The sequence below is a fragment of the Onychostruthus taczanowskii genome, unplaced genomic scaffold (assembly GCF_017590055.1).
Source record: "Onychostruthus taczanowskii isolate IOZ18803 unplaced genomic scaffold, ASM1759005v1 scaffold45, whole genome shotgun sequence".
Classification (NCBI taxonomy): Eukaryota; Metazoa; Chordata; class Aves; order Passeriformes; family Passeridae; genus Onychostruthus; species Onychostruthus taczanowskii.
Genome location: NW_024502014.1, coordinates 3,371,718 through 3,397,926, shown reverse-complemented (window position 1 = coordinate 3,397,926; position 26,209 = coordinate 3,371,718). Strand labels below are relative to the sequence as shown.

The 26,209-nt window shown below is 37.0% G+C and overlaps 1 protein-coding gene across 1 annotated transcript in view; it reads right to left on the bottom strand.

The window, feature by feature from the left end:
• DNER (delta/notch like EGF repeat containing) overlaps nt 1-26,209 on the bottom strand; it is a 113,393-nt gene that overhangs the window by 58,046 nt on the left and 29,138 nt on the right. The window contains exon 2 of the mRNA XM_041414352.1: nt 7,651-7,947. Coding sequence (XP_041270286.1) covers nt 7,651-7,947 — 297 coding nt within the window. The remainder of the gene's footprint in view (nt 1-7,650; nt 7,948-26,209) is intronic.

Sequence of the window (26,209 nt, the reverse complement as noted above, 5' to 3'; positions counted from 1 at the left end):
TAACATACTATATAGAGACTATATTTCTACTTCAAAAGCTTTTAGACTTTACATAGGTAAAAGAGCAGCATCATTTGAGAAAGCAAGAGTGAACTTTGGAGTTCTCACTCCTACAATCTCCACCTGGGCCTTCACAAGCCAGCAGTGATTTTGTTAGATTTCCTTACCAGGCCATGGCAGTGGTATAAAAGAGATTGCAAAGAAAATCAAGGCTGGTGCATAAGAGAGAAACAGACTGTTCTTCCATATTACAACTTTTCTGAAGAAATTAAATAGCATGAGTTAGGCAGATATTCTCCTGCCTACAAAACCAGAATAATGAGATATACACTTAATTCAACAAGTGCTGAAATACATACATAAATCCCAAGGCAATATTTTTACATGAGTGAGTGCCTTTATTACTTTCCTAAGTGTACTAGACTTTAATTCAATAAGGCTGAGAAGAGGAGCATACAGACTCTAAGTCTACATTTATGCAGCCTCTCAGTGCTGAAATTAGTTCTCTGAAGATACCTATTGTATATGAAATTTCATAGTAGATTTCTTAAAAAGTTGAGCAGACATTTGTAATTCTACAAGGCCTTATCAACACAGGCAGACTAATCCTGACAGTGCAAAATCCAGCCATTCTGCTGCCATGATACCTTTGCATTTCTTTTGTATCTCAGCCCCAAGTTCATAGAATGGCAGAACACTTTTACTTCTTGCAAAATACACTACATTTTCCTCAAATTTAAAAGTGGGTTTTAAGTAGGATGGCCAAATTCATATGTGCCTCAGATAGTCCTCACTACTCTATCAACAAGGTTTAATAAATGTTTCTGAAAACCAACAGATAGTTCCAAGCAGTGGAGGAGGCTGCCCAGGTATCTTGTGGACTCTCCATCCTCTGAGTTATTTAAGTCTCAGCTGAATAAAGCCCTAAGCAACCTGCTCCAGCTGACCCTGCTTGGAGCAAGGGTTTGGACTAGAAAAAATCCAGAGGTGCCTTGAACCTCACCTACACTGTGAGGCTGTCAGTGAAAAGTCAGCCCATGAGCCAGTTGCCTATTAAGTGTTTCCTGTTAATTGCCATTGTAACTTCAGTGACACCACAGCTTTCATTAAACCCCACCCCAGCATACAGTATAAGTGCTTCTTTTGAAAAAATCCCAAATTTACCACAAATAAGTATGTGTGCATGTGTGTGCACATGACTCAGGTACTTTGCTCCTATTCTGAGAATGCTCTCTTTCAAAATATTGCCTTGGGAGTTTTCTCTCTGGTCAACCTCTTGTTTTTTCATCTCAAAAAGCTGTTCTCCTGTTTCTGCCTCCTAGTAGGGCAACAGACAACTCTGCAAGGTCTTGCAGCCAGAGCAAAGTGAGGCAAATTAGTCTGGAATTAAACAGAATATATGAATGCACATATAATTCTTGAACTAAATAAAAAAGATGGATACAAACTCATCCTGCAGCAAAGATCAGTGCTTAAAAGAAAAAACAAACTAAAATTTTAAACATATTTGAAAATACATTATCTTATGGAAGGAGTGAGAAAATGAGTTTTTTTGAGAAAAGCAAGGCTGTGTTCTGGGGTGGAACCCCATGAAAACTGGCATGGTCATTAAGGAAGAAAACCTTTCAGTTCTTCTGTAGGACAGAAACTATCCCTTTCAGTTCTTGTGTAGGACAGAAACTATCACAACAAACGCAGTATGAGGGATGGTCTTGTAAATGCTAGTTCTTTCAGATTTTCTTCCAAGGGATTTCATATTAAATTTCAGTTCAATAAAGCAAGTTTCATAACGTGCAATTTTTCATATAACTACTTTTCTATCAGAATAGGGCCTGCAGAATTTATTCTCTTCTGACCCTGCAAGTGTGGCAAGAGGTATCCCTTATTTTTAAGAAATATAACATGTTTGGAAGTCTTCCTTATGCAAGGGAAAAATAATACATGAAAGAAATAAAACAGGTTAGATCCTAACTATATATCTTGAACAGGTGTTGGCAAATAAAAAGTGAAAAGAGAAGTAGGAAAATAAAAGGCAACAGAACAGAACCATAAGAAAGGGATCTAGTACTATCTACTTACCATCAGGATGTCAAGCAACAAAGCAGGATAATTTCTAGCACATAAATTGAACTCAGAACAAAATTCTAAAATTCTTAAAGGAAAAAAAAAATAAAAGCAGTTCCAGTACCCTTGCCCTGTAGCACAGAAAAACTACTGCTTTTGAAAAATGTAGCGTCATTTAGCTTAACCTCCACATCACTGCACTTGGTTCTACCCTAAAGTTTCAGATGGAACAACGCTTGAAAGAAAACCAGAACAGAAAGAAAATCTAGGTTTACTTCTAACATCTCACCAGTGGGAGAGAAAAGCAAAAGTGTTTAGAGTAGGAGTAGTGCCTCTCTGAGGAACACCAGGGGAGACTGACAGACTGCATCCAAAAACAGCATCAGATGAAGAAGGCTTACCAGTTATCATAGCACTGAAACCTGGTGTAAGGGAGGCTGCACATCCACCCAGCAAATTCTGCTGCTGGCAGTCTTTCTTTGCTCAAGAGACACTTTGTAGAGTCAGCAACCACAGCACCAGGAGGATCCAGCACATTCCAGTGCACAGCAATCCTCCAGATAACATTATTAAAACTTTGGGTTTTTGTCACAGACTATTAATGCCAACATCACACCAGGCACAGGAGGCTCTCTTACACAATGACAGATAGATTACCTAGATTATCATATCAGCAAGCTGCCTGCTCATCCACCAAATTCACTGCCAGCTTCATCAAATCTGACATTCAGTCTGTACTGGTTTTGGCTGGGATGGAGTTGATTTTCTTCACAATGGCTTGCATGGTGCTGTGTTGCTGTGCTTGCATGTTTTGAACTTGTAATGAGCACAGGGTTGATAACAGGGATATTTTAATTATCACTGAAGTATTCACACAGCACCAAGGTCTTTTCTCTTTCTTAAGAGTGCCCTACCAGGAGGTAGGCTGGGAGTGCTGAGGGAGCACAGTGGGACAACTGATCCCAGCTGACCAAAGGGACATCCCACACCACAGGAAGCCATGCTCAGCAATAAAACTGGGGGTGGGGGGTGGAAGTTGGCCAGAGACTGCCTGGGCATCAGTTACTTGGTCGTGAGTAATTAGGGCTTTTTGCAGTACTTGTTTTGTTCAGGTTTTTCCTGTTTTCTATTTCTCCTTTTTAAAATTATTGAACCGTCTTCATCTCCCCATGAGTTTTCCCACTTTTACCCTTCCAATTCTCTCTCCGCTCTCACTGAATGGGGCAGTGAGCAAGTGGCTGTGTGAGGCTTAGCTGCCTGTCCTCTGCTTAGATCACAGCACAGTTATTCAACAAAGATTACTGCCATGAAGAATTAATACTCATTTATTATTCCAGAGTGTATGGAGCTGTTCTGAAAAGAAAGATAAACACTGTGTAAACAAGTTCATTGAGTAAAAATTCCACATAGTCAAATCTTTGCATGCAGTGTATGAGCTCGGGCCACTGGAGGATAAGCTGGGACATAAACTTCAACCTAAGACTGTCAAGTCAGCTATAGATATTTCCACAGCGAAACACAAAGGCAGTAAACACATCAGGTTTTGGGGTTTTTTTTTTTCCTCTTTTTCCCCTCATACTCTCTAGGACTTCAAAACAGGATGACCCCTGAAAGAGCAGTTAAATGAATCCTGTTTTTCAAAAACAGGTCTGGATAACCAAAAGATCCTGAGCCCACCCACCAGTACAGCTTCAGAAGAGAAGACCTTCAATATCTTGCTGTAATTGTACTCGCTAGAAGCCTTAAAGATCTTTGATTTTAGGAAACTTAGTATTTATGACTATCTCTATTAAACATGATTTAGTAATGGAACACAATAAACTGAGGTTTGTATGAACTTCACACAAGTTTTGTTTAAGCATACTGAGCTTTTAAAGACATTTAAGGGTTTATTTAGAAAATAAATATAATAAAGAGTAGCACCTATCCAGAGATGTTTACATCAAGTTGTCTATCAAAATGATGTTTCTATATAAACAAAAAGTTCCATAAATTATTATTGTAGAGAAGAGAGTTATTGAAGTTACAGATTTATCCTAGAAAAAAGCTAATATTATTCTACCAAAATATGTGCTTCTTTCATTCTCCTTATGTGTTTGTAGAATACCTTTTTCTCAGAGCAACAGAAAAATTATAGAGATTTTAAAAACAAATCTTATGCACAGTTAGAAGAGCTGTCCTAAGTCAAACCAAAATTACACACATTCCAGCACTTAACAGCAATAATAAGAGGGAATGTCAAGAAAATACGGTTAGAAAAGGACAAGCATATATACTCCAACCTTCACCCATTTCCACGTGAAAGCTTTTCCTAAGATACCATTTTTAAGGATCAAGTTTCTATTCTGTATTTAGCAATCTCAAATGGATCTCTCCTCTGCTTTTGTTCAGATTCTGTTCCTCCTTCTGCACCCATATCATACTTTGACCAAAAAATGCACAAACATTTAGCAGAACATAAAAGTAGTCAAGACTTAAAGGCTCCTGTATCAAGAATATACTTAAGGAATAATTCTGCCATTTCTGCAGAGCAGGAACACTCTCAGGATTTTACACCTGATTCAGCCACACTCCTAAAGGCTTGCAATTTACTGACTAAGGACACAGGTAAAACAAATGCTGTCCCCACTGCAAGGGGAATTAGAAGTTTATTGTGGCCTCTAATGATTAGTTCCAAACCCTTGGATCTGAGCACAGAATTGCAGTATAAATAGAAGGTTAGGCTAGGACTCACATGCTCAGCATTCTAATTTCTGGCTGCGCACCTGGCAAATCACTTCACTGCTCTGTGCTTCAGCATCTCAGTCTGTAAAATGAATAATACAGCTGATTTCCTTTGAAAAGAATTTCAGGTCTATTATGAAAAGCTGTATATATGAGTATGGTACTGCTATTCCTACGGTTGATTTTGTACACTGAAACCTTTATTAAATCCATTAATTGAGTAGGGTTAATGAGATGGTTTCTTTTTCCCTCCATTACTGGCTAATAAATATCTCCTATACACTGTAACACAAAAGATGATAGAACTGTGGAAATGTGGATTGTTAGTTGGATCTCTCTTATAAGGGGAACCAGTTGCCCCAAGTAGGAAAAAGAATTATCTTTCAATGGATGAGAACAAAGATAAATCTATATTATATTAAAGAAAATCAACTAAGAGAAAAAATTCTTGCTTATGATCTGTGGTTTTAGTCCTTAATCTGCACATCAAGAAAAGATTAATTTCTTATATGAAGACCATTCAGAAATGAAACTGCATCCAAAAACATCCGTACCTTCCTTACTGGTACAGACTACTGAGACAGTTGATTCCAGCAAGACGTGCTAAATGTATCCTTGGTATCCAAGGAACACAAAAACATGCCCAACTGTAAACACACATCATGCCTCTCCTAGACAGCTTACTTCTCTCAGGTGCTCATTCTTTGAGTTCCCAAAACTTCCCAGAAAAGCTGTCATGGAAACTTCATCCTTGCAAGTTAGTGAGAGTTTTCACTTGGAAAGAGTCTGGCAAATTTTTTCTCAGAGACAAAAGAGTCTGAAGAACATTAATTCACTTCCTCTGAAAACTCCTCTGAAACTCAAAGATCAAAACAGCACATTTTTGCAATATAAAACCTACAGCTACTCTTCCTTTTAAGAGAGTGAAGAAGGATCAAGTTTTGCAAAGTTCTTACAGCTATGAGGAAAGATAGTGTTTTTGTCATTAACACATTTGACTTGTGAAACCTCCACCAAAGAGGCTTTGGAGCACAGACCTTCAGGCAAATCAACTCTCCTCAGTTAATAGAGATCAGATAGAATGTCTTGAATCAGCAATTGAAATCTCTTTGTTTCAGATAATCATCTCTCTCACTGTGACTTCCAAAGAACAAGGTAGAAGGTCATTATGCCACACTGGAGAGCTTGTCAAAAATACAAGACCCATCACAGTATATTAAAACATATCAACACAAGCAATTTTGTAATAGGATAGCAAGTAATTTCCATGCTAGTGTTCGTCATGCAATAGCAACTGATGACCTATCTGTATTTCTTAGGTAACAGAAGACATGCAGAAGAGTAAGTTTCAGCTGCTGAAACACACACTTGTGAATTAACTGCTTGACTGAAATTCTTACTGAATCTACCTAAAATGCAAGCCAGGCAGAAATGTTCTTTATACAACACCAGACCACAGATTGAGGAAGACACACCAGGGAAATCTGGTACAGGGAAGAGCATGCCCTTAATTGATCAGGACATATGGACCACCCATGCAGAGATGAGACTGCATTTAAACTAAGTAGTAAGGGCAGATCATTGTTTGTTTCTGCTTCAGTGCTCTCTCCAAACTCCATCCTTGGTGCCTGACATATGTTCTACTGTAAAATAATGGACATAAGGGATGGAATTCCAGGAAATAAAGCTTTATGTTCCAGACATTGCCCACCAGCACTCCCACTGAAATGGAATACAGCCCCATAAATGCTTCTACCTCAGCTAAAATCAGAGAGTCGTAACACACCAAACGTATTTTACATGGTCTGATTCTACTTACAGAAAATTGATTAAATAAACTTTACAGTGGAAACATCAACACATTTGTTTGGGCTAGCAAAGAGTGATAAAAAATACGATTCCATGATTAAACTCCTGCTTGCTCACTTTCTCATTATGCAGGATGTTAAAACACCTCAGGAGAATCAAACTCATTGAAACATTTCAAAAAAAGATACAACTGACATTTTACCTATTTATTCCTGAATAACCTGAAATAAAATTTTATTACAAGACCTTTCTCAATAAGATGCCACAAAAATTCTAATTCTTTGCCTACAGAAATTAAAGTATTTTTTCAGCAACAAGTTTCATTATTTCTAGAACTTGGTACTAAGCTGATCATTACCTTAACAATAACTTGGTTAAGTTTGATCTTCTTTTAACTTTTGCAGATACTTGAGTCCATGCAAAACATTTAAGCATTACAAATAGAGCAGAGTACAACACAGTGGAAAGCAAAGATCACATTTGTTAAGGATGATATGTTGTGTGCTTTCCAGCTGTAGTGTTACTAGATGTTGACAAGTTTTGACAGAGACTTATTTGTAGGAGTTACAACAAATGTTTAAATTTTAAACATTTAAAAGTTTCCAATACTGTCATTGCATCCCTAGAGTTGTGCCCTATGTCATGTATTAACCACCACTTTTAATCCTCAAGCAAATATGTTGTCTTAATAATGCAGAAACATGTAGCAAAATGCAATTACAATGGCAGATACAAAAAATATTAAAGGTATTGCTTTAACTTTTGGCATTTCCTAAATTTATTTGATGTTTGGAGATATTGACTGGAAGAACCAATATTATCCCATTTCAAAGAAGTATCTAATACAACATACTAACCAGCTTAAGTCCATTACTCATAACATGGACCAAATAGGGTTTTATTTTAATTTTATCAGCATATTAACTCAGGGCAGAGATCATATCTTCAGTCCTCTCCTGAGGAGATCACAAAACCATGCAGAAAAGACAACCCAAAAATAACACCTTAAAGTTTTTTTGTCAGTGAATTTTCACTGTGCCCGAATAGTCTCACCTCGATTTCATCCCATCTGAGATCCACCACTCTCTGTCCTGCCTTTGGCTGCCACACAGGTAACGTCACGGTGGCCCTGGAGCGGGGCAGGGCAATGTCAGGCTCCAGGGTGGACGGGGCTGGGCTGCTGTGCCGGGGTGAGGTGGCCTCTGTCCCCTGGGAGGCTGCAAGGCTGTGGGGTGAGTGTTCACAGTGTGCTCCCTCAAAGCCTTCGCTGCAGACACAGAGGTAGCCATCCCCGCTGCTGCTGCAGTTACCATGGAGACAGGGGTTGCTGGCACAAGGATCTGAAACAAACTGGAAAAAACATATCATATAGGTCAATTACTGATTATAAAGGATTTATTTCTCGTTTTAAAAATACCATAAAACAGGATTCTTTCCCCCTACTGTATTCATCTTCTGAACATATTGATGAACCAAACTCATCTTTGATGTATCTTCAAGGAGGTAAATTCAAAGGATTAAAGAAGAATACAAATTAATTTATATTAACTACTTTCCTCAGACCATTTATGCTAATTCACTGTTGCCACATTCAAGGAAAGAGATAAACAGGAAAAAGGAACATGACCACCATTCATTATCAGGAATTTTCAAATATAGACTTAAAAGAGTAACCTTTCCAGGGGAAACATCAGATATGTTGGAATTTAAGGGAATAACAGAAATAGGAAAGGGCACAGCATTCATACAGATCAGCAGGTTACAAAGCAGCTCTGTGTGGTCAGAGCTAACCACATCATACAATCCTATTTGTGGACACAACTTCCCTTGTAAAAGAGCTGGGACTTTTACCTACACTTCATTTTGTGGACAGCAGTTTCAAAGTCCAATTCATTCGGGTGCTGAAAGCTTTCTAACAGGAACTAGAAAGCAGGGCCAAAACTGTGCCTGTTTTTAAAACAGCATTTGTAATAGCATGGACACAACTAAGCCCAGTGATGTAGGAAAAATGCTGTCTGAGCCTTGCCTGCCTTTAATTTCTACCTTGAATTCACCTACACCTATTTTGTAGTTTCTTATATCATCACTAACTTTCAGGTTAAATGTCTTCCCTCTTCTCTGTTGAATTTTACATCCATAATGCATTTATAGAATACATCTACAAACTCTTCATCTCCTGAAAAAATTAGCTGTACTTGCACTGTTTCCTTGGGGAGGACAAGCCCTTCCCTCCAGACACATATTTTTACACCTGGGACTCCAAAGTTCAGCACTGCCTTTTGCAAAAGCATCAATACTTTTACTTGTCCTGGAAACAGCTTCCAAGATAATACTGAAGAAATGCTTGCCTTAATGAGAGCTAAATCACACTGCTGGCTTGCTGTCATCAACCAAAACCATCAGGCAGCTCCCTTCACTTGCCTTCACATCAAAGGGAAAACACATCACTGGAATCAGACATTTCCTCATCTTTAAATGCAAATTTCACCCAAGTGCTCCAGTCCTAAAGGTTACTCCATTCTTTCCTGCACAATATTCCTGCTCTTCTCTGCAAAAGCAATGCTTCATATTACATTACTCAGTAAAGCAGCACAGTTCTTTATCAATAAATATTTGTTATAATTACCTCAAGAATTAAATAAGCATTAAATATCATTAATGTAAAAAACAAGTATTGGATCTACACTAGGAATTTTACCTTTCCACTAATCCCAAGGTCTGGTGTCAGGGACACCAAACTAATATAAAGTGTCCTTATATAAAACAATACTATTATTGACCTTAGCTGGAATTCTTTCTTTGACTCAGTTTTTGTATACCACAGACTCTTTAACATTTTTGGACAGAAAACAGAAGAAAGATTAGTAGGAAAGTTAATTTTGGACACAGTCAATGATGAATGTCAGATTTTTACCTGACTGATATAGAACGCTTAGAGGCCATAGAGGACAGTCCAAAATATATGGTTTAAAAATTTATCTCATGGTTTGGTCACAGTTCAGAGTGTTATTTACTTTGCTTGGGGACCCAATTCATACCTATAAGGTGATACATTAGACATCAGGGTCAAGCTCTAACTCTTCTTCATTTTTAACACTGAAATATATGGCAAGTTTATAAGGAAGTATGGGGTTTTATGTTCAGAAGGGCTTATCTCCTTAAAGTCTCTTTCCCCTGCAAATCAAAAGAATACCTAGGTTCTCAAAGAACAATTTCTACATCCCTGCTCCCCAAAATAATATTTAAGTGACAGAAAAGAACAATTTTCAGGAAGGAACTAGTTCTGTTCTATGGTTTGTCAGTTACATTTTAAGCTTGCTCCACTGCCAAGTGCCAGAGATATTCACAGAAATTTTCTTTTCCTTTAAGAATACTGAAGATAAAATGTGTTGACATGTGAACAAAGCCCAGTTCAAAAATTGCTTGCAACACTTTTTTCATATTCTAGTTTCTTGGACTAGATCTGAGTTTCAAAGAACTGCATTCTTATTGTTGGATAAGCTCATGCTTTCAAAATAAATCCAAATTCAAAATAAGCCTATTTTGGGTTAGTAATTCAATTGTTCTTATCACACCTAAAACGTTAAGGTTATTATCTGCAAGCCTAATAACAAGAAAGAAAAAAATAACGCTTTCAATCACAAAGGGCACTTCCCCCTTTATTGAATGCATCCATTCACTTTACAATGAAATAATAAAAAATGCTGTGTGATCCATTCTATTTGATGCAAACTGATTTGAGCTTGTTTGACTGGAAACAGATGTGTTTAATTAATTATTAAGTCCTGCTCAGTGCTGCCCCTGCCATGCACTGAAGAACACCTTGTGCTTTAAGAACCACCCCTACCTATTCAGACAGAGGAAGTGAAAATAATTAAAACGGTTTAGATTAGATGAAAAATTTTAAAAATATGAATAGATGTTGAACTTCAGCCACAGACTTCCTCAGAACTTAGTTTTATGAAGCACTTCACAGGATTTTATCATCATTTTCACTCCTTAGTTACTAGTAATTCAAAAGCTCATTTGTCTTCCAATAAGCCTATCAAAACAAATCAATGTCATTTGTGCATAGGTTTTCTGTTGAACTAAAGAGTCCATTTTAATTATCAGATAAAAAGAGATAAGCAAATCAAATAGATTAATTTGTGCTGGTTGTGCTGTTTCTGTGGTTTCTCTGGTCCTCACCAAGGTGGCAGCAATGGTAGCCAAGTGGTCAGAGAAACATTTTGACACAGTGAACAGCATGACTACATCAGAACTAAAGCTAACAAAATTTCAAGGCTTAACCACAAACTATTGAAGCTCACCAAAAAAAAAATCCAAAAAAAACTAAACCAAAACAAAAGAAAAAAACAAAACACCTTAGTCTCATAACTAAGACCTGAACTAAATGTACTGCAAATACACAATTACAAACTTCTTTTTTAGCCACTCATTGTGCAGTTCACAATAACTTCAGACTTGCACAGAGAAGGCAGCAAGTAACAGGAATCCATACAGCCCATGAATAAATACTAAATCAGTATGATCGCTACTAAAAAAATCCAGGGTTGTTTTAGGTACAGAATTTCCATAGCCACTAATAAGAAAGTATATTTTGTATTTCGCCCTCTTGTTTCCATCCTCATTTTTTCATTTAATAGTCTGTCTGTTTTTATAATACATCCCTTCACTAAACAGGCACAGCCAGCAGTTGCAGCTGACAGAGCCAAACTAAAAAGCGTAAAATGTATTTGCATGCAATTACTATTCCATATGCCTGGACAATTGTAATCCCTGAAACATTTCTCCAACAGAATCCTAAGACAGATGCATACCAAGGTGCCCTTCATATCATAGTTAATTTTCCAAAGGCAGACTGAATATGGTATAACATAAACTGGGCTTGTTTAAGAATCACACTCACAAACACAGATCCTTTGCCAGCCAGCCCAATTACTTCCTAAGGTTTCAATTCAAGATAAAAAACCGCAGGATGTAAATTTGCAAGATCTTTCTGCCAGTACTACTTGTGATGACACCAATTTGTCAGTTGATGCTCATTCACCTTCTCTTCAAAGTGGTTCTACTTGTTCCACCTGGAGACAGTCCAGGTAGATCCTCCAGAGAGCTTCAAAAAATAGAAAGGTAAGTCTAAAGCCAAGGCCACAGATGAGCTCCTAAACACTGTGCCAAACCTCTCCTCCACCGGCAACTCTCCTCTTAGACGTGTTAGTACAAAACTAGCTTTTAGCTCAGTTTTTATTGCTGTTGCCTACAGCCACAGACAATATTACACCAGTTTGCAACTTCAGTAAAATATTGGGAAAAAAAAAAAAAAACAGCAAATCCAGTCCTCATGTTAAGAATTGGGCAGATTGTTTAAATTCATTCTACATAGTGAATGTTAACCTGCTAACAAAGCCAAGCTGCCACAACCGTGTCAAAGGCTGATACTTTGCATATGTGTCCAGAAGCACTCACTACCTCTGAAACAGCCTGCAGATATTAAAAAGGAACACAGCCCAAAGTGTTCAACTTTCCAAGGCTCCCTGAGATGGTTTTTCCAGTTACAGGGTAAATTGCTGTGGTTCTCAAATATATAGAGTTGTTCTAACTCTGCGTGGCTGGACTTAGGTAGTTTATTCATGCGTTCTGGTAAAAAGATCTTAGGAAAAATTTAAATTGGTAAAAAAAACCTGGTTTTGCACCTACATTGCTGAAGAAATTCTCCAGTACAAAAACAACTTCTCTCCCAGATGAGATCATGGAAGGATCCACCACATTCACACACCAATTCCAAGATTTGCATGGTACATTAGAAGTTATCAACTTCTGAATACTTTAGAGAGAAAATAATTAAAACCTACAGTCTAAGCCATTACTTGCTTTTAATAAAAAAAAGGGGGGGGGGGGGGGGGAATATTTTTCCTTTTAAGTATCTGAAATATCATCTATTTTTGCATATGCATCAATTTATGAAAAAGAGATGGAAACAGATCTAAATCTTTTACACAGCAATGACAATAAAGATTATCAAAAATGTAATCACTTTGAAAAAATTTGTTTCATTATGTTCAAACTATTATTAAAATTTATTCTAATTCAATCCTTCACACAGTGAAGCTGTAAATTCCATTCCATCTCACATTAAACATTAGTGCTAGATATAAAATGAAAAGCAAAAAAAAGATTAATTTGAATTTTTAAAAAACCCCAGACATTTCAAATAGTATCCACAGGAAAAGCATTGAGATGAGTATATCAAATAAATGCATTTTCTTTAGTTTTGAGAAAAGACTGCCTTGAGACTCAGTAGGACTCAAGCAATATATCTGGGCTCAATTTCTGGCTCTCCCAGAGATATCCTGTGTGAGCTGAGAACAGCCAGACTCCATCTCTGCCTCTTTCCAACTGTAAAATGGGGATTACACTTCCTTTCTCACACTGCCAGTGTTGGCTGGTTAGAAAGCAATTTTTTTTCAGGATGGGAACCACAGAGACAGTGGCAATAGGAACTCCCAAGAAGCACTGAAATACAAATAAATACAATCAAGAAATACATCCCTGTAGAGCAAGGCTAAATATGTAACCTGCAGCTATTCAGGTTTGTTTCTTAGTCTTTCTTCTTTGCTTCTTTCTGTGACCATTCTAGTTTCTTCTGAACACTTCTTTGCTCCAATGGACAGAAGTGTTTACAAAATTATTCAGCAAACGTTGAAGTCAAGAAAAAATTCTAAGTTAAATTAACTCTTCTAATTAACCCATAATAGATAGGAAAGCCATCTTAACATTGCACCTTTAGACACTATTCTTCAAAACAAGATTTGCTTCAAAACAGATGCGCTGAAGAACACATTCATTTTCCAACTGTGACTGAACACAACAGAAATAAAAGTGGCTGAAACACCCTGATTAGGAGAGTCAGGATGAATGAGAGCTTTTTGTCACATGAGGATGTAAAAATAGAACACGATCAGCACTGTGATCACACAGGTACTGTCACCTTAAATGGCTGCTCCCTGAAAGCGCCTGCAATGTCCTTTGTGTGAGAATTTAAGGACACTCAGCAAAAGTAATTCTTCTGCACGTGCACCAGGACACAGTGACACACTGCCTGACAGGGTGTGGTGACCACAGTGATCAGAGCCAGGCCATACAGGAATGGGAATGTCAGTCTGCCAGAAGGAAGGATGTGCCATCACGGTGCTGTTCATACTGTGAGCCACCCATGGGCATCAAACTACACCCGGCTGAGTATCAGGGATTTAACAGAATGGGCAACAACAAAGGAATAAGAAGTGCTGTATACAGAGGTCCTGGAAGCCAGAACAATCAGGGCTTTCCTCAAAAAAATGTAAGCAGGACATTTCTCTATTACATAAAGCACGAATCTGGCAGCTATGTCAGCTTCAGTCATTAGGTACTATCTACAAGCTACAAGACAAAACTGAGATTAATCAAGATTTAGAAGACCAAGACCAAAAAGTGTGTCATACTAAAAACAGAATATAAGCACTTCTTTCTAGAAGTAAACACTTACTCTTTTCATTTAGCAATTCAACCCAATGCCCAACCCATGAGGAAAGCTATCAATAAATCTAATAAAGTGTAACCTTTACCAGATAATTCAGAATGATTCTTTGAAACACCATTAACAATGAGAACTTTGGATTTCTTCCAAGCTGCAATTCTCATTCAATGAGTTTTGAATATTCAGAGTAATGAAACTGCCAGTGAATATAATAAATGGGTATAAAACATTTTTCTTTACTTCAGTGAAGCAGAAAAAAAAAATGCCTGAAGAAATTGTCTGTTTAATTGCAAACCAAAGCATGGCTGCCCAAATCTATTTGAAAAACCAGCAAACATAACACAGCAGAATTTGAACACTGCAATAGATTTTCAAAACAGAGCTCCAGCAAATGACTGATTTACCCTTGTGTAATAAGTTACCAGACACCAACTGCTTTGCTCTACCTATCCTCAGGCACATTCTTACCTCAAGGTATCCTGAAATAACTGCAAAATAAATTGAGATCACTTTCCCTCTCCCTCAATGAAAGGACAATATCTGCTTCACACCAACCTGAAAACTGTCAGATGTCAGCATGTACATAAACAATTATGGAGAAGCATCTTACTTTTTTTCTCTGCTTTCATCACCAGATTATTTTCAATCCCTTCTTCTAAATATATATTTGCCTTTCTCCTGTTGTGAAAGGACAAATTGTTTGATATTTTTATAAATACAACAGATTTAACTTTACATTCCAAGTAGACAAGCCAAGCAAGTATACTGCGTTCTTCAGCAATGCCAATACTCAGCAAAGACACTTTTTCAAAAAAACCAAAATGAAGTCAGGATTGAAACTAGGAAGGCAAAGCATTACATTTGTCACACTGGCATAACATATTTCTTTGTTTAGATCTTATGCTATTATTTCATTATTAAAATATTACACAGTGAAAGAATTATCAATAGCGTCTTTATTCTTAATACTGTTTTCCCTTTTAAGAAGAAATTTTTCTTGAGCAACAGCACAAAATATTTTTATGATAGAACACTAAAATATGCAATGATATGAGAATTCATAACTTTTTTATTTCTATGCTGAACTAGTACAAAGCTGAAATTAAGTAAACATGTTCATAAAAAATTACTAGTAGAATTCTATAAAAAAACACACAAGCAAGTTTCCAGGTTATATGCACAAGATTTTAACAATTTTTTAACAAAAGACTTAATTTCAATAAATAAAAGTTTGAGATTAACCATATGGGTCACAGGCTCATTTAAGGTTACTAATATAATTTCAAAATACTAAAGTTCTACCATGAATATTCTGAGTTATAGTGAGATCAGGACTAGCACAGGCAGAAATACACTCCACTTACCTTAATGGGGAAAAAAAAATCCCAAATTATCTGCTACTTGAATTTTGAAAATTAACTAAGGAAATTACTTATCCTACTCAAAGTAAGATGATCTTAAATTCCTAAAATTTTAGCTGTTTTAAAAACAGTAGTGTGTTATAATTTCTCTAGAGAAATGCTGAGTTTTGCATGTTTGCCCACCCTTAAAAATATTGATCAAAACAAATTTGAGAGTTTTCTAGAAATCGAAAAAATAATTTAAAATTTTATCTTCATTGCATGAACAAGCACCCAGGTCAAGGATCAAGCCTATGTAGGTGCTCTAAGTGACAAAAAGTGCACAGTGTAAGCTCACACTTAATTACCTACAAGATAGAGCATGCTTCCAAAGTTCAGCAACAGAACTCTCATTTTCTTTAGCATTAACATCAATCAACCTCAAGACACAAATTCATACAAAACAGACTTCATTAGTTCAAGTGCTCAGGGCATTTCTTGATTTCCAAGTCTGAGGCTTCACACTTTTCCAGGTGAGATACAGCAAAATAGACAGGCAGTCTAGACAAGAGACAAGATAGGACTAAATAACACTGAGTTGTGCCTAAAACTGCAGCTGAACCATCAGTGGGGCATGAAATCCTGAAAAACTCAGCAGATGTGACAACTGGCTACTCTCATAGCTTTTTTCCCACAAGAGGTTATGAAAACAGGAAAAAATAATAAACACATCCATAAGGTACCTAGGAGATGTGACATAACCAGCAGTTCATTGATGTGTCACATTTTCCAAATCAAGTATGAAAAAGAAAATTAAAATTTGGGGACATTGAAAAGAAGCAGCTGTTATCATTTCAAGCCACAGCACATCAAAAAGGAGACACTTTGGAAGCTCAGGCATTTGGCAATCAATAAAACAGCAAATGCTTATGCACCAAGTCAAACAGATGAGCATGAGATGGGTCCTCCAGCACTTTCAAACAACCAACATTCCTGTGCACTGCATCCAGCACTACTGACAGCACAGTAAATCACAGCTATGTGCTCTGCTGATTTTTTGCTTATTCCTCATACTTAAACATCCTGTCAGATGCAAAGTTAAAATATTGTCTAGTTGGAGAAAGACTGAAAGAAAGATGAAAAAAATTGCAAACCCATGAGCGCATGCTCTCAGTAAACACTTCTGGTTTTCTGTGTTGGATTATGCTACTCCCCATGATTTCTATTTTAAAAACTCTTTCCTTTATATAATACATACTTGATATTAATCCTCTGGACTCACAATTAGAATTCCAAGACCCAGCTACATTTTTATATATTATTGGGCATTAAATTGACTACTAAATACACTTAATACACCTGAACAACACTGTGCATCTGACATTTGCAGTAATGTCAGATCTATCTACAGAGAGCAGGTGAAAAGAGATGCCAGTGTGAAGAAGCTGACTTCAGCTCTCTCCTTGTTACAGCAAGCAAGGATTCAAAGGATTCAAGGATTCCTTTCTGGACTAGGAACCTGACCACCGTCTGGTCAAAAGTGATTTTTAATTTTAAGACAGGGCTGGAGGCATCTTTATCTCATAACAAAGCACCTGCCCACACATAAAGAGCAGTGTCCAAAGAGTTTCAAATCAACATCCACTTCCTCGTCCCTGAAGAACTTACCATTTTACTGCAAAAAGTACCTGAATTAAATATTTGAACAATGTTGGGATGGAGATAGAAACTCCAAATTTCTCTGTTCCTACTTGCTAAACACCATCGCTCACTCATGTTGGCACTCGCTGCCATTGTCACCATCCCTCTCTGTGAAAGCACTTTCAACTACAACATTTTATCTCACATTTTATGACAGCCTGGGTGAACTCAGTTACTTCACAGCACTTAGTTAAGGTATGAAAACAGCAGCATATGCCTGAACTTTGAGAATAAGCCAGTCTGCAGACCCATAAAATAAGTCTTTATATTCAGTGGTGAGAGGTAGTGCTTCTTTTAGCCTCATCTGAAAAAGCAGTTTTGCAAAGTCAGTAGAACATCCTTTCTGGGGTTATTTTTTTAAAAACAAATTTATCTTGAGATCCAAAGTACCTTCTAAAATTGTATTAAAATAACATGGATTATCTTTTTCCCATGCCATCCAGTAACAATTGCTCAGGGTTTTGTCTTGCTAGTCTATGCCAGCACAATTCTTCTCATGCTAGGTTTTGATCACTTTCTTTTAATTTCAGCTACTCAATCACTGTCAGACCTTCTGGTTATATACAGAGACTTTTCTTTACTGCAGAGGAATGTGCTTCCTGATAGAACAATTCAAGAATCTCTGGGTATAGAGAAATAAAAACTTGGTGCATAGCCTCCCTCTCTGGGATAGCTGTATGCAACCTCAGGTCTTCTGAAGCAAGTCGCAGGGAGTCTGTCATTACAAATAGAGGAATTGCCTCTCAGTGTGTTCACTGTCACATCAGAGAGGTCAAGAGGAAACTTGTTTATTATATGTTCTTGCTAGTGTCTCCAAGATGCCATGCATGCTCATTGTTCACCATGATGAAAGACACGTGGCAGAAATGGTAAAGTGAGTCAAGGTTCAGCCCAGCAACAAACTCATCATCTATCATTTTAAATCTGCCTTAAAGATCCCAGCTTTTACCAAATGCATTAAAATATTAATGAACAGTTCCTGAAAGAAAGGACAGGATTTGTGCCCTTTCTAGATGAAAGTGCACAAATTAAGGGCCCTGCCCCTATAGGGCATAAATCATTATAGGGCTGCTTCTAAGTCTCTCTTTCAGCTGGTCTGAACACTTGAATCTATGAAATCAAACACAACACTGTTCAGCCCATTCTCCTAGCACTGGAGAAAGCAGGACTGTGACCCAAACAAGCTCTCCTATGAATTTTTTTCTGAGGTCATACATCAGAAGACTTTATACCAGTCATCAAACTACATTATGCGCGTGCTGTCATTTTGCTGTCCACTAGAAACTCTAGAAACAAGAGTAGGTTTTAAACAATACCATTCAACTTTTGTCACTTAAATTTCTCTTCTTATGGTTTACCCTTATGAATCAAGCAATTATGAATTATTACCTCTATCCAGACAAGCTGCAACCTATACCACAGGTCAATCCCCATATTATTTACTTCTCCAAATCCATTATTACTGTCTGTGAATGACTTCAAATCTGCTGTTTTAGCTAGTAATACCAATACTAATTTATCTCTTCATGATTTGATGCTAGGAATTAGACCTTTAATTTTTGCATGCAATGCTTCATAGCATCTAAAAAAAACCATAAGGGTAATAGCTAAATGTAGATTCTCTCTGATTAAAATTTGGTCATTTTATTATATGTCCCTATGCCTTATCTTGCGATATTTAGAAAATACATTGCTCTCCTTCAAATGATTTATGGTTTTAAGAGACTTCTCAACACAACTGTGTTTGAGAAAGAGGTGAACAAGCAAAGTCAGATATTTAGAAGCTGTTTCACACCCCTTGTTTTCATTCAGTATCCATTTAGGATGTGAAAAGAAAGTACCTGACATGAAGGTATATCTTGGATTTATATACTGATATTGTGATATTCTTCTGCTCTTTTCTCTGGCCCTTTCATCACAGTAATCGAAATAGTAAAAGCAATTTTTAGACCAAATCTCATTTGTTTTGACACTATGCATAATTTCCTATCTATATGACCCATGACACTAGTCAAGGCCCAAATTGTCCTGGCTGCTTTGGACACAGCCCCTCTGAGGTTCTGCACGTCCCCATTCCCCTGTACAATACCTGACAGCAATGACCCACGGGAAATGTGAGGGCAAGGACCTCCAGCTCTGATCACTGCCATGCTGGGAAGCTTTGTATGGAACACAAAGGCAACAGCAACAGAATTGTGTTTCCTGCAGATCACTCCAACAGCCTTTCGTCAGTTAGAGTCCTACATGTACACTTACATTATTAATAGTTTTCTGTGTATTTTTTTTCAAGTTTCCATTAATTCCTATAACAAAATATTCATTTTCGGTAGCAAACATCAGGGCTTTTGAAAGGCACTCTACTATATCTATTTATGACATAATAGATAGCAAGACACATAAGAGTGTCTGAGAGCACTCCAGAGGCAACAAGAAGTGTTTATTGATATTATTTTCCCCCAGATTATTAGGTTGTCAGGGCTGAAGCACTTACCTCCTTTTGAAACAGCTACAAGAATTCAAGTGAGTATTTCCTGGCACTGGAAAAGAATTCTAGGTTATTTCTGGGGTTATCACCCAGCATATTGCCTCCACGTCATGCATTAGTGAGGCACTTGGACACTGTCACTCAGAATGCATAGCTCTGATACAAGTGTTAGTCACAATATTAAAAATGCCACTTTTCCTGTTGTAACTGCACTGAAAGATGGTGATTCAGGAAACATTTGAACAGGCAGCCAAACACCAAGTGTACAAATAGCAAAAGAGTTGAGCACCTTTTGCACAACATCTCTGTCACTGGGGGCCCAACACAGAATGCATTTTGTCCATTCTATGTGTTTACATCACGGAATGAGATGGCATCTTTTGACAAATGTCAGGCTTTTTATAAATTATTGAAAATTACACACACACACATCTTGCATCAGCATTTTGTCCTTGACCTTTAGCAAACACATTTATACTGCAAACTTCTTTTAAAATATAGCAAAAATAGGGAAAAAAGTAACAATTTTAAACCACTCCTAAGGGCATGCCTTGCAGGAAGTTTCTGATAATGGACAAAAAAATGGCTCATTAAATCCCTGCTGTACCATATCCTACACATCTTATTCTGTCAGGTTACATGGTATTTTAAGGCACTACACCACTGCCTTTCCCTCTGAGGATAGAAAGTGCAATGGAGTAGATTCTTAATGCTGTATTTGCAAAGTGGAAGAACACAACATAACCTCATTGAGGTATAAGTTTTGTCATTAGTCCTTGTTCTTTCACTGTTAGTCAATTCAAAAACTGTTTTATATAAGTAGTTAAAAGAGTAACAAAAGTATGGAGAACAAAAAGAAAAGCAAGAAAAAAGTTATTTTCTCTTTGTCTTCTTTATAGACAGGAGACAAACCATGACATGACTAAATACTAAACCTGCCAGACCTCTTCACATTGACTTGCCTTTTACAGTACAAAAATTATTTTTAATTAAAGGCCGAATAAAAATATTTCTCTGGGAAACAAGAGTGGGGTTTCTAAACAAAAAGTTCTTTTATCAAATAATTTCTTGCTTAATGTAGAAAGGAACCAAATCTGAAATACATGAAGAAATAAATACTGGCAGCAAATCTAGAGCAAGAGCAAAAAAAGCTAAGAGAAGTTGACCAGGACAGACAAACTTATTTTGCCAATACAAGAGAAAGAATATGAATTAATTAAAAAGCCTAATCACAGAATCAGCTTGATTTTCTAATATTTTAAGATGATGAATCATGGGCTCAGCATCATTTTCTCAACGAGGTACTAAGTTACAGATCAAATAAAGGGAGAGATATAGCTAGTGCTACAGCTTTTTGCCCCAAAAATATATTTGTATTGCAAGGACAGAACACAAGTATTTTACACATGAATATGCAAACATTTAAAAAATAAGTCAGCTATACCTGCTAGATTTGGCACTACAGCTTTGAGCTGAAATCTCCCCCTACAGATGCATTCTTGAAGCATTCAGCTGCAAAATACTTAGAAAACTAAAGCACAACTTTCTGAAATGAGTCTAAGGAGAAAAAGATGCAAAAAAAAATTCTGAAGTGTTAAAAACAAAAATGTTATTTATGCACATATATAATATAAGCTTTCCATTATTGCTTTTATTTACTGAGTAAATATCTGGGAGGAATACAACAATCCATCTATTGCAGGGCACAGCAGAAAGAATTTTTAGAACTACTGAGACCTATATTTTGGAACAGAAGCACTCTGAAAATAATATAGTCCCATTTCTCTCTTCTTCAGGAAAAATTGGGCTGCTGCTCACCTTTGAAAAAAACATTCTTGTGAAATTCTTCATCACAATACTACTGCTTCTTGATCAAGTTTTCTGTAAGTTCTCTGTAAATGCTAAAATATAAAAGAATTGAAGTACCATCAGAGGAAATCTACTGCAATCACACCCTCAGAGGCTGGTCTTGATGAGCAAACATATGTTGGAAGTGAGCTTCTAATGAGCAGTGGACACTTATGCACAGTTGCATCCTTTAGTAAAGGGGCATAAGTTGCAAATTCAGAATAAGATTCAGAATTAGAGACTCAATAACTACCCTAAAAAATACCATTACCGTGCCTAACAGGTATTAGGAATTAAGATGACAACTCTTGATAGATTCTGTTAGCTCTGATGGATATTCACAAAAAGACTGAACCTCTTACAAACTCTGGGTTTCTGTAACATTTCATTTGCTCACTCCAGTTTTACTCTTGTCTGTCCAGGTTCAAACCCTTAAAGACCCTTTCAGACACCCCCAACATCTCTTTAATATCCCATTTGAAGGGCACCATCATCCAAATATCTGTGCACTTGTTTCAGGATAAACCCTCTTGTAGTAGGTCCCTTCCAGCTCAGACTAGTTTGTGATGTGTCCTCAAAGGGGATTTCATTGGGGACTACATTAGCTCGTCACTCACCTCTGACAATGAACTCAGATAACACTCAGACACTGAGATTTCAGACATGCACCTACTTTACTGGGTGAGAATGAAAGAAAAGTAGTACAGCAGGTGGAAAATCAACAGTAGGTGAACAAATCCCTTTTCCATTGTGCAAGCTACACTAGGATACTTGGGTTACAAGTCAGTCCAAAAGCTTTCTTACATTTGGGCTTGCAAAATCTACTCTCCTCTCCAAAAATCACTAAAAAAATGCATCCCTCTTTACAACCTTAGAGTCTGCTTTGCTAGTTTACCAAATCCTTAAAATTTTCCCTCCCTGCTCAAATGATCTGTTGCTGAACTACAAGCTCATGTGGAAGGATCAATATCACTTAGCAGTAAACAATTCATTATCCTAAAATTCCTGCATTTGATTCAGAGAAACTCCAGTCAATTTTTGATAATCTGTCTTCAATACCTCCTTGAATTCCAGGGCCAAATATACACTGGAAGAAAAAAATATAATAAAGAGACAGAAGCACATAACATTTGTGGTCAAAAAATAAATAAACTGTCTACAATCAGATACCTATTAAATCCTCATTGTTGCAGCACTTGTCACAGTTGAGACAGCCGCAATACAGAGTATCGCAATACAACTTCAGAAAGCTTCAGCCCAGACAGAGTAACACCACACCACATCAGAAAGCTTCAAGAGCCATCCCTTGTTGTTCTTTGTCCCAGCCTTTTATCCCCTCATGCTGATGCCCTGCCCCTGTGTGCCCTCTGCTCCCTTTGGTGTTGCTCAGTGCCCCTGGGCACTCCATGGCTCATTGCTGTCAGTGCTGCTCACCTGCTGCTCACAGCTGTGCCACTGGGGATGAGGCTGGGCCAGCCCCATCCCAATCACCACAGACTGTGTGCCTACACCTCATGGTCCTGTTCCCTGAGAGAAATAAGTACAGATTTGTGAAACACTACTGAAATTACATTTGAAGCCTAAAAGGTGGAGAGATACAGTACGTAAAAAATTACTTCTATTCTTCTGGTCTTCTCTACCAAATCACTGCGTTCCTGTGACAGCAGAAAGAAAGAATAGTAAATGAAACATTAAATTCCCGTTTAAATCAGATAATCAGATAAAAAAATTTTGCTTGTTAGGGCTTTCAGCAAGACCAAATTATATATCACTCTCTGCTTTTGCCATATCAAGAGGAACAAAGGGACAGATTCTAGAAAGCCTAACACAACACGTAGTGAAATGGACTGTTTCAGTCCCAGTGTCAACCTCTGCATGAATAATTAGCTGGAACACATGCATTTAAAACATAGGTATAGACAAAATACAAATTATAAAACATGTCCAAAAGCTGTCCCTTTGCCAATGGCTTCACTTCTATTCATTTTAAGTTCACAAAATATCTTACCAGAAATGAACTATTGCCATGACAATTTTACTGGAATTTACTGCCTAGGTACATTCAGGTTTAATGTCAGTCCATTTCTGGCAGTCACACTGTGGCCCTCAATAGATTCAAAGAGTAAAGGAAATCTGCAAGCCAGAAAAGTTTTAAGGGATGTTCTTGGTCTTGTGAATTAGTATTGAATTTGGAAACAGATTGAAAGGTAAGATAAAAGCACGTGGCTTGTGCACAAGCTTTGTGACATTGCTTTGCCAATATATTTCCAGCTTGGTTTGTCACACTTCTGTTACTTTTTTATTATCCATTATTCAAACAGATTGCATATTTGATGAAGACATTCAGGAATCATTTCTTGCACACAAAAATGTCAAGTAAGAATAAAATAATGAGCAATTTCATTTTAATATATGATCTCAAATAGAACTTGAATCTCGATAAAAAGCAAAGGAACAACCTCAATTATGACTTTCTTGCATTGTGATTTTAATTTTGTATGGAACAGTCCATGTTATTTATGCCTGAAATGCAACTAAAAAAATTTGCTGTACTGACTGAACCACCAACCAGAGAAACCCCTCCCTCATGAGCCAGTAGACTGGCAGCAAGTAGCGCCGTAGGTGTGCCTGTAACTCCCTGCTGTGGTACCTAGCACATAAAAAATAAAGCAAACATGTAGAGATCTGCCAGATAAATATTTGGAAACTGAAAGGCTGGTATTACAAGCAGATTGAAGTATGGCACCATCCCATCCTAAATTTCTTTAGGGTATGTTCCTTCTGCTCACTCTGATTGCAAAGACAGAAAAATAAAAGCAAAGCAAAGTAATGCTGTTTTTAGATAACAAACCATCTGGTAAAATGCCTACAATAATTATTCTGTTTCCTTTACAATAACTTCCCATATGTTGGTAACTAGTCATATTTTCTTGTCCCACAATATAATCAGCTTGGAACTAAAAATGCACTCTAGAGTGCTGAAATTTGACTTACATTCACAATTTAGGATATACCCTACTGCAACTGTACTTATTTTAAGTAGAAAATTATGCCCGTGATTTAATATGGTTCTTCACCACCAATCCTTATTAGATTTCAAATTGCAATGATCTTGCAAAATAAAGCATTATCATACACTCTTTCTTATTCTCTCTCTTTTTTTTTTCTTTAGATAAAAGCCAGCATGTCTATTTCACCTATTTACCTGCTCTGCTTATTATAGAAATATTGAAATACTTCCAAAAATAAAATTATCTTTTTATCTCCATCCCAGTAGACATACTGAATCTTTATCAGCCTTTCTGTGGCCAAGATTTACTACCCAAGACAAACAAATGCACTGAACATTTTTTACACTAATCTTATCTAACCCCTTTTCTGCTCCCAGAGAATACTTCAACTTTTCTTCTTGTAATTTTTATTTCCCATAAAGAGCTCTTATCAAAAAATGCATATGACTCCATATTACATATTACTACACCCCACAAACTATACGATTTTTCCTTTGAATTCCTAATAGACACAATTATTAGCTTGTCAGCATTTTCCAGCTATATCAAACTTGCCTCGCAAAATGTGTCAGTTCTATTTACAAACTCCACCCAACTAGTGAAAATATTTTTGTACTGAAGGAAAACTGAGCTTAAGTTGCTAGTTAAGAGCTGTAAAAAACTATCAGGCCCTGAGACAGAACAAGCTACTTATTGACAAAGCAAGCAGCAGGATACTGAGTGACATGACAAGACAGCGGAGTTTATATTCTATAAGAAATACTGACACCCTACAACTGAAGCAATGCATGACACATTGTTAATATTCAAGTACTTGCACAACTGGATGACAGAAATTCTCTTGATTTAGCATCAAGTCTTTTCTCCATAACTTGTCAAAATATGACAAGTTACACCCTACAGCAGCCAGCAGTACAGAAATGACCTAACAATGCAAACAACACCCCTGAGGCTGAGGAAAGAAATACTGGTAAAAATATATCCCACGTTCTTTAAATACAGGGTCCCAAAATTGATATGAAAAAGTCAAAATGCCTGGTAAATCACAGGAATATAAACTGTATGTTTGCACACTCCTTAATGCTACAGATTCTCTGATCTCTGCAGCAAAAAACTGAACCAAACAGGACATCAACCTTCATTTTTCTTACAATCAATATTTACCCACAGGCCAAAAGCCAAGCACCAGATAGTGTGCACTGGCATCATGAAATTGCATTAGGGATGGAAGGGTTGGGAGTAAATAAACTGAAAGACAGCAAACTCCCTACTCTCCCCGCTCCTCTATCACTCACAGCTAAGTTCTTAAAGTATGTCTTTGAGGAAATATGCCCCTTGCTGAACTCCTGCTATAACTGCACACTTACATATCAACAAACTCTGATTGTGTATAACAATATTTAGGCACAATTTTAATTTGCTTCTTGAAATGTAAAGCTTACATTTATCAATTTTCTTTTAAAGAAAATGCAAATGAAAATTCTAACTTCTCTAAGAATTTCACATAGATAAGATGGAACAATAGTAAATTCCACACTGGTTAAGAGAACTTTACACATAAAGCAAAAAAAACCAAAAAAATAAACCTCTTTGTCTACATCTGTCCCAGAAAGCATTTCAGTTTCAAATACTTTCAAATTTCTATATTTTTTTACTCAGACTCCTTGAGTCTTTCAAGACACAGAAAATTATGGAAGACTTTTTATATTAA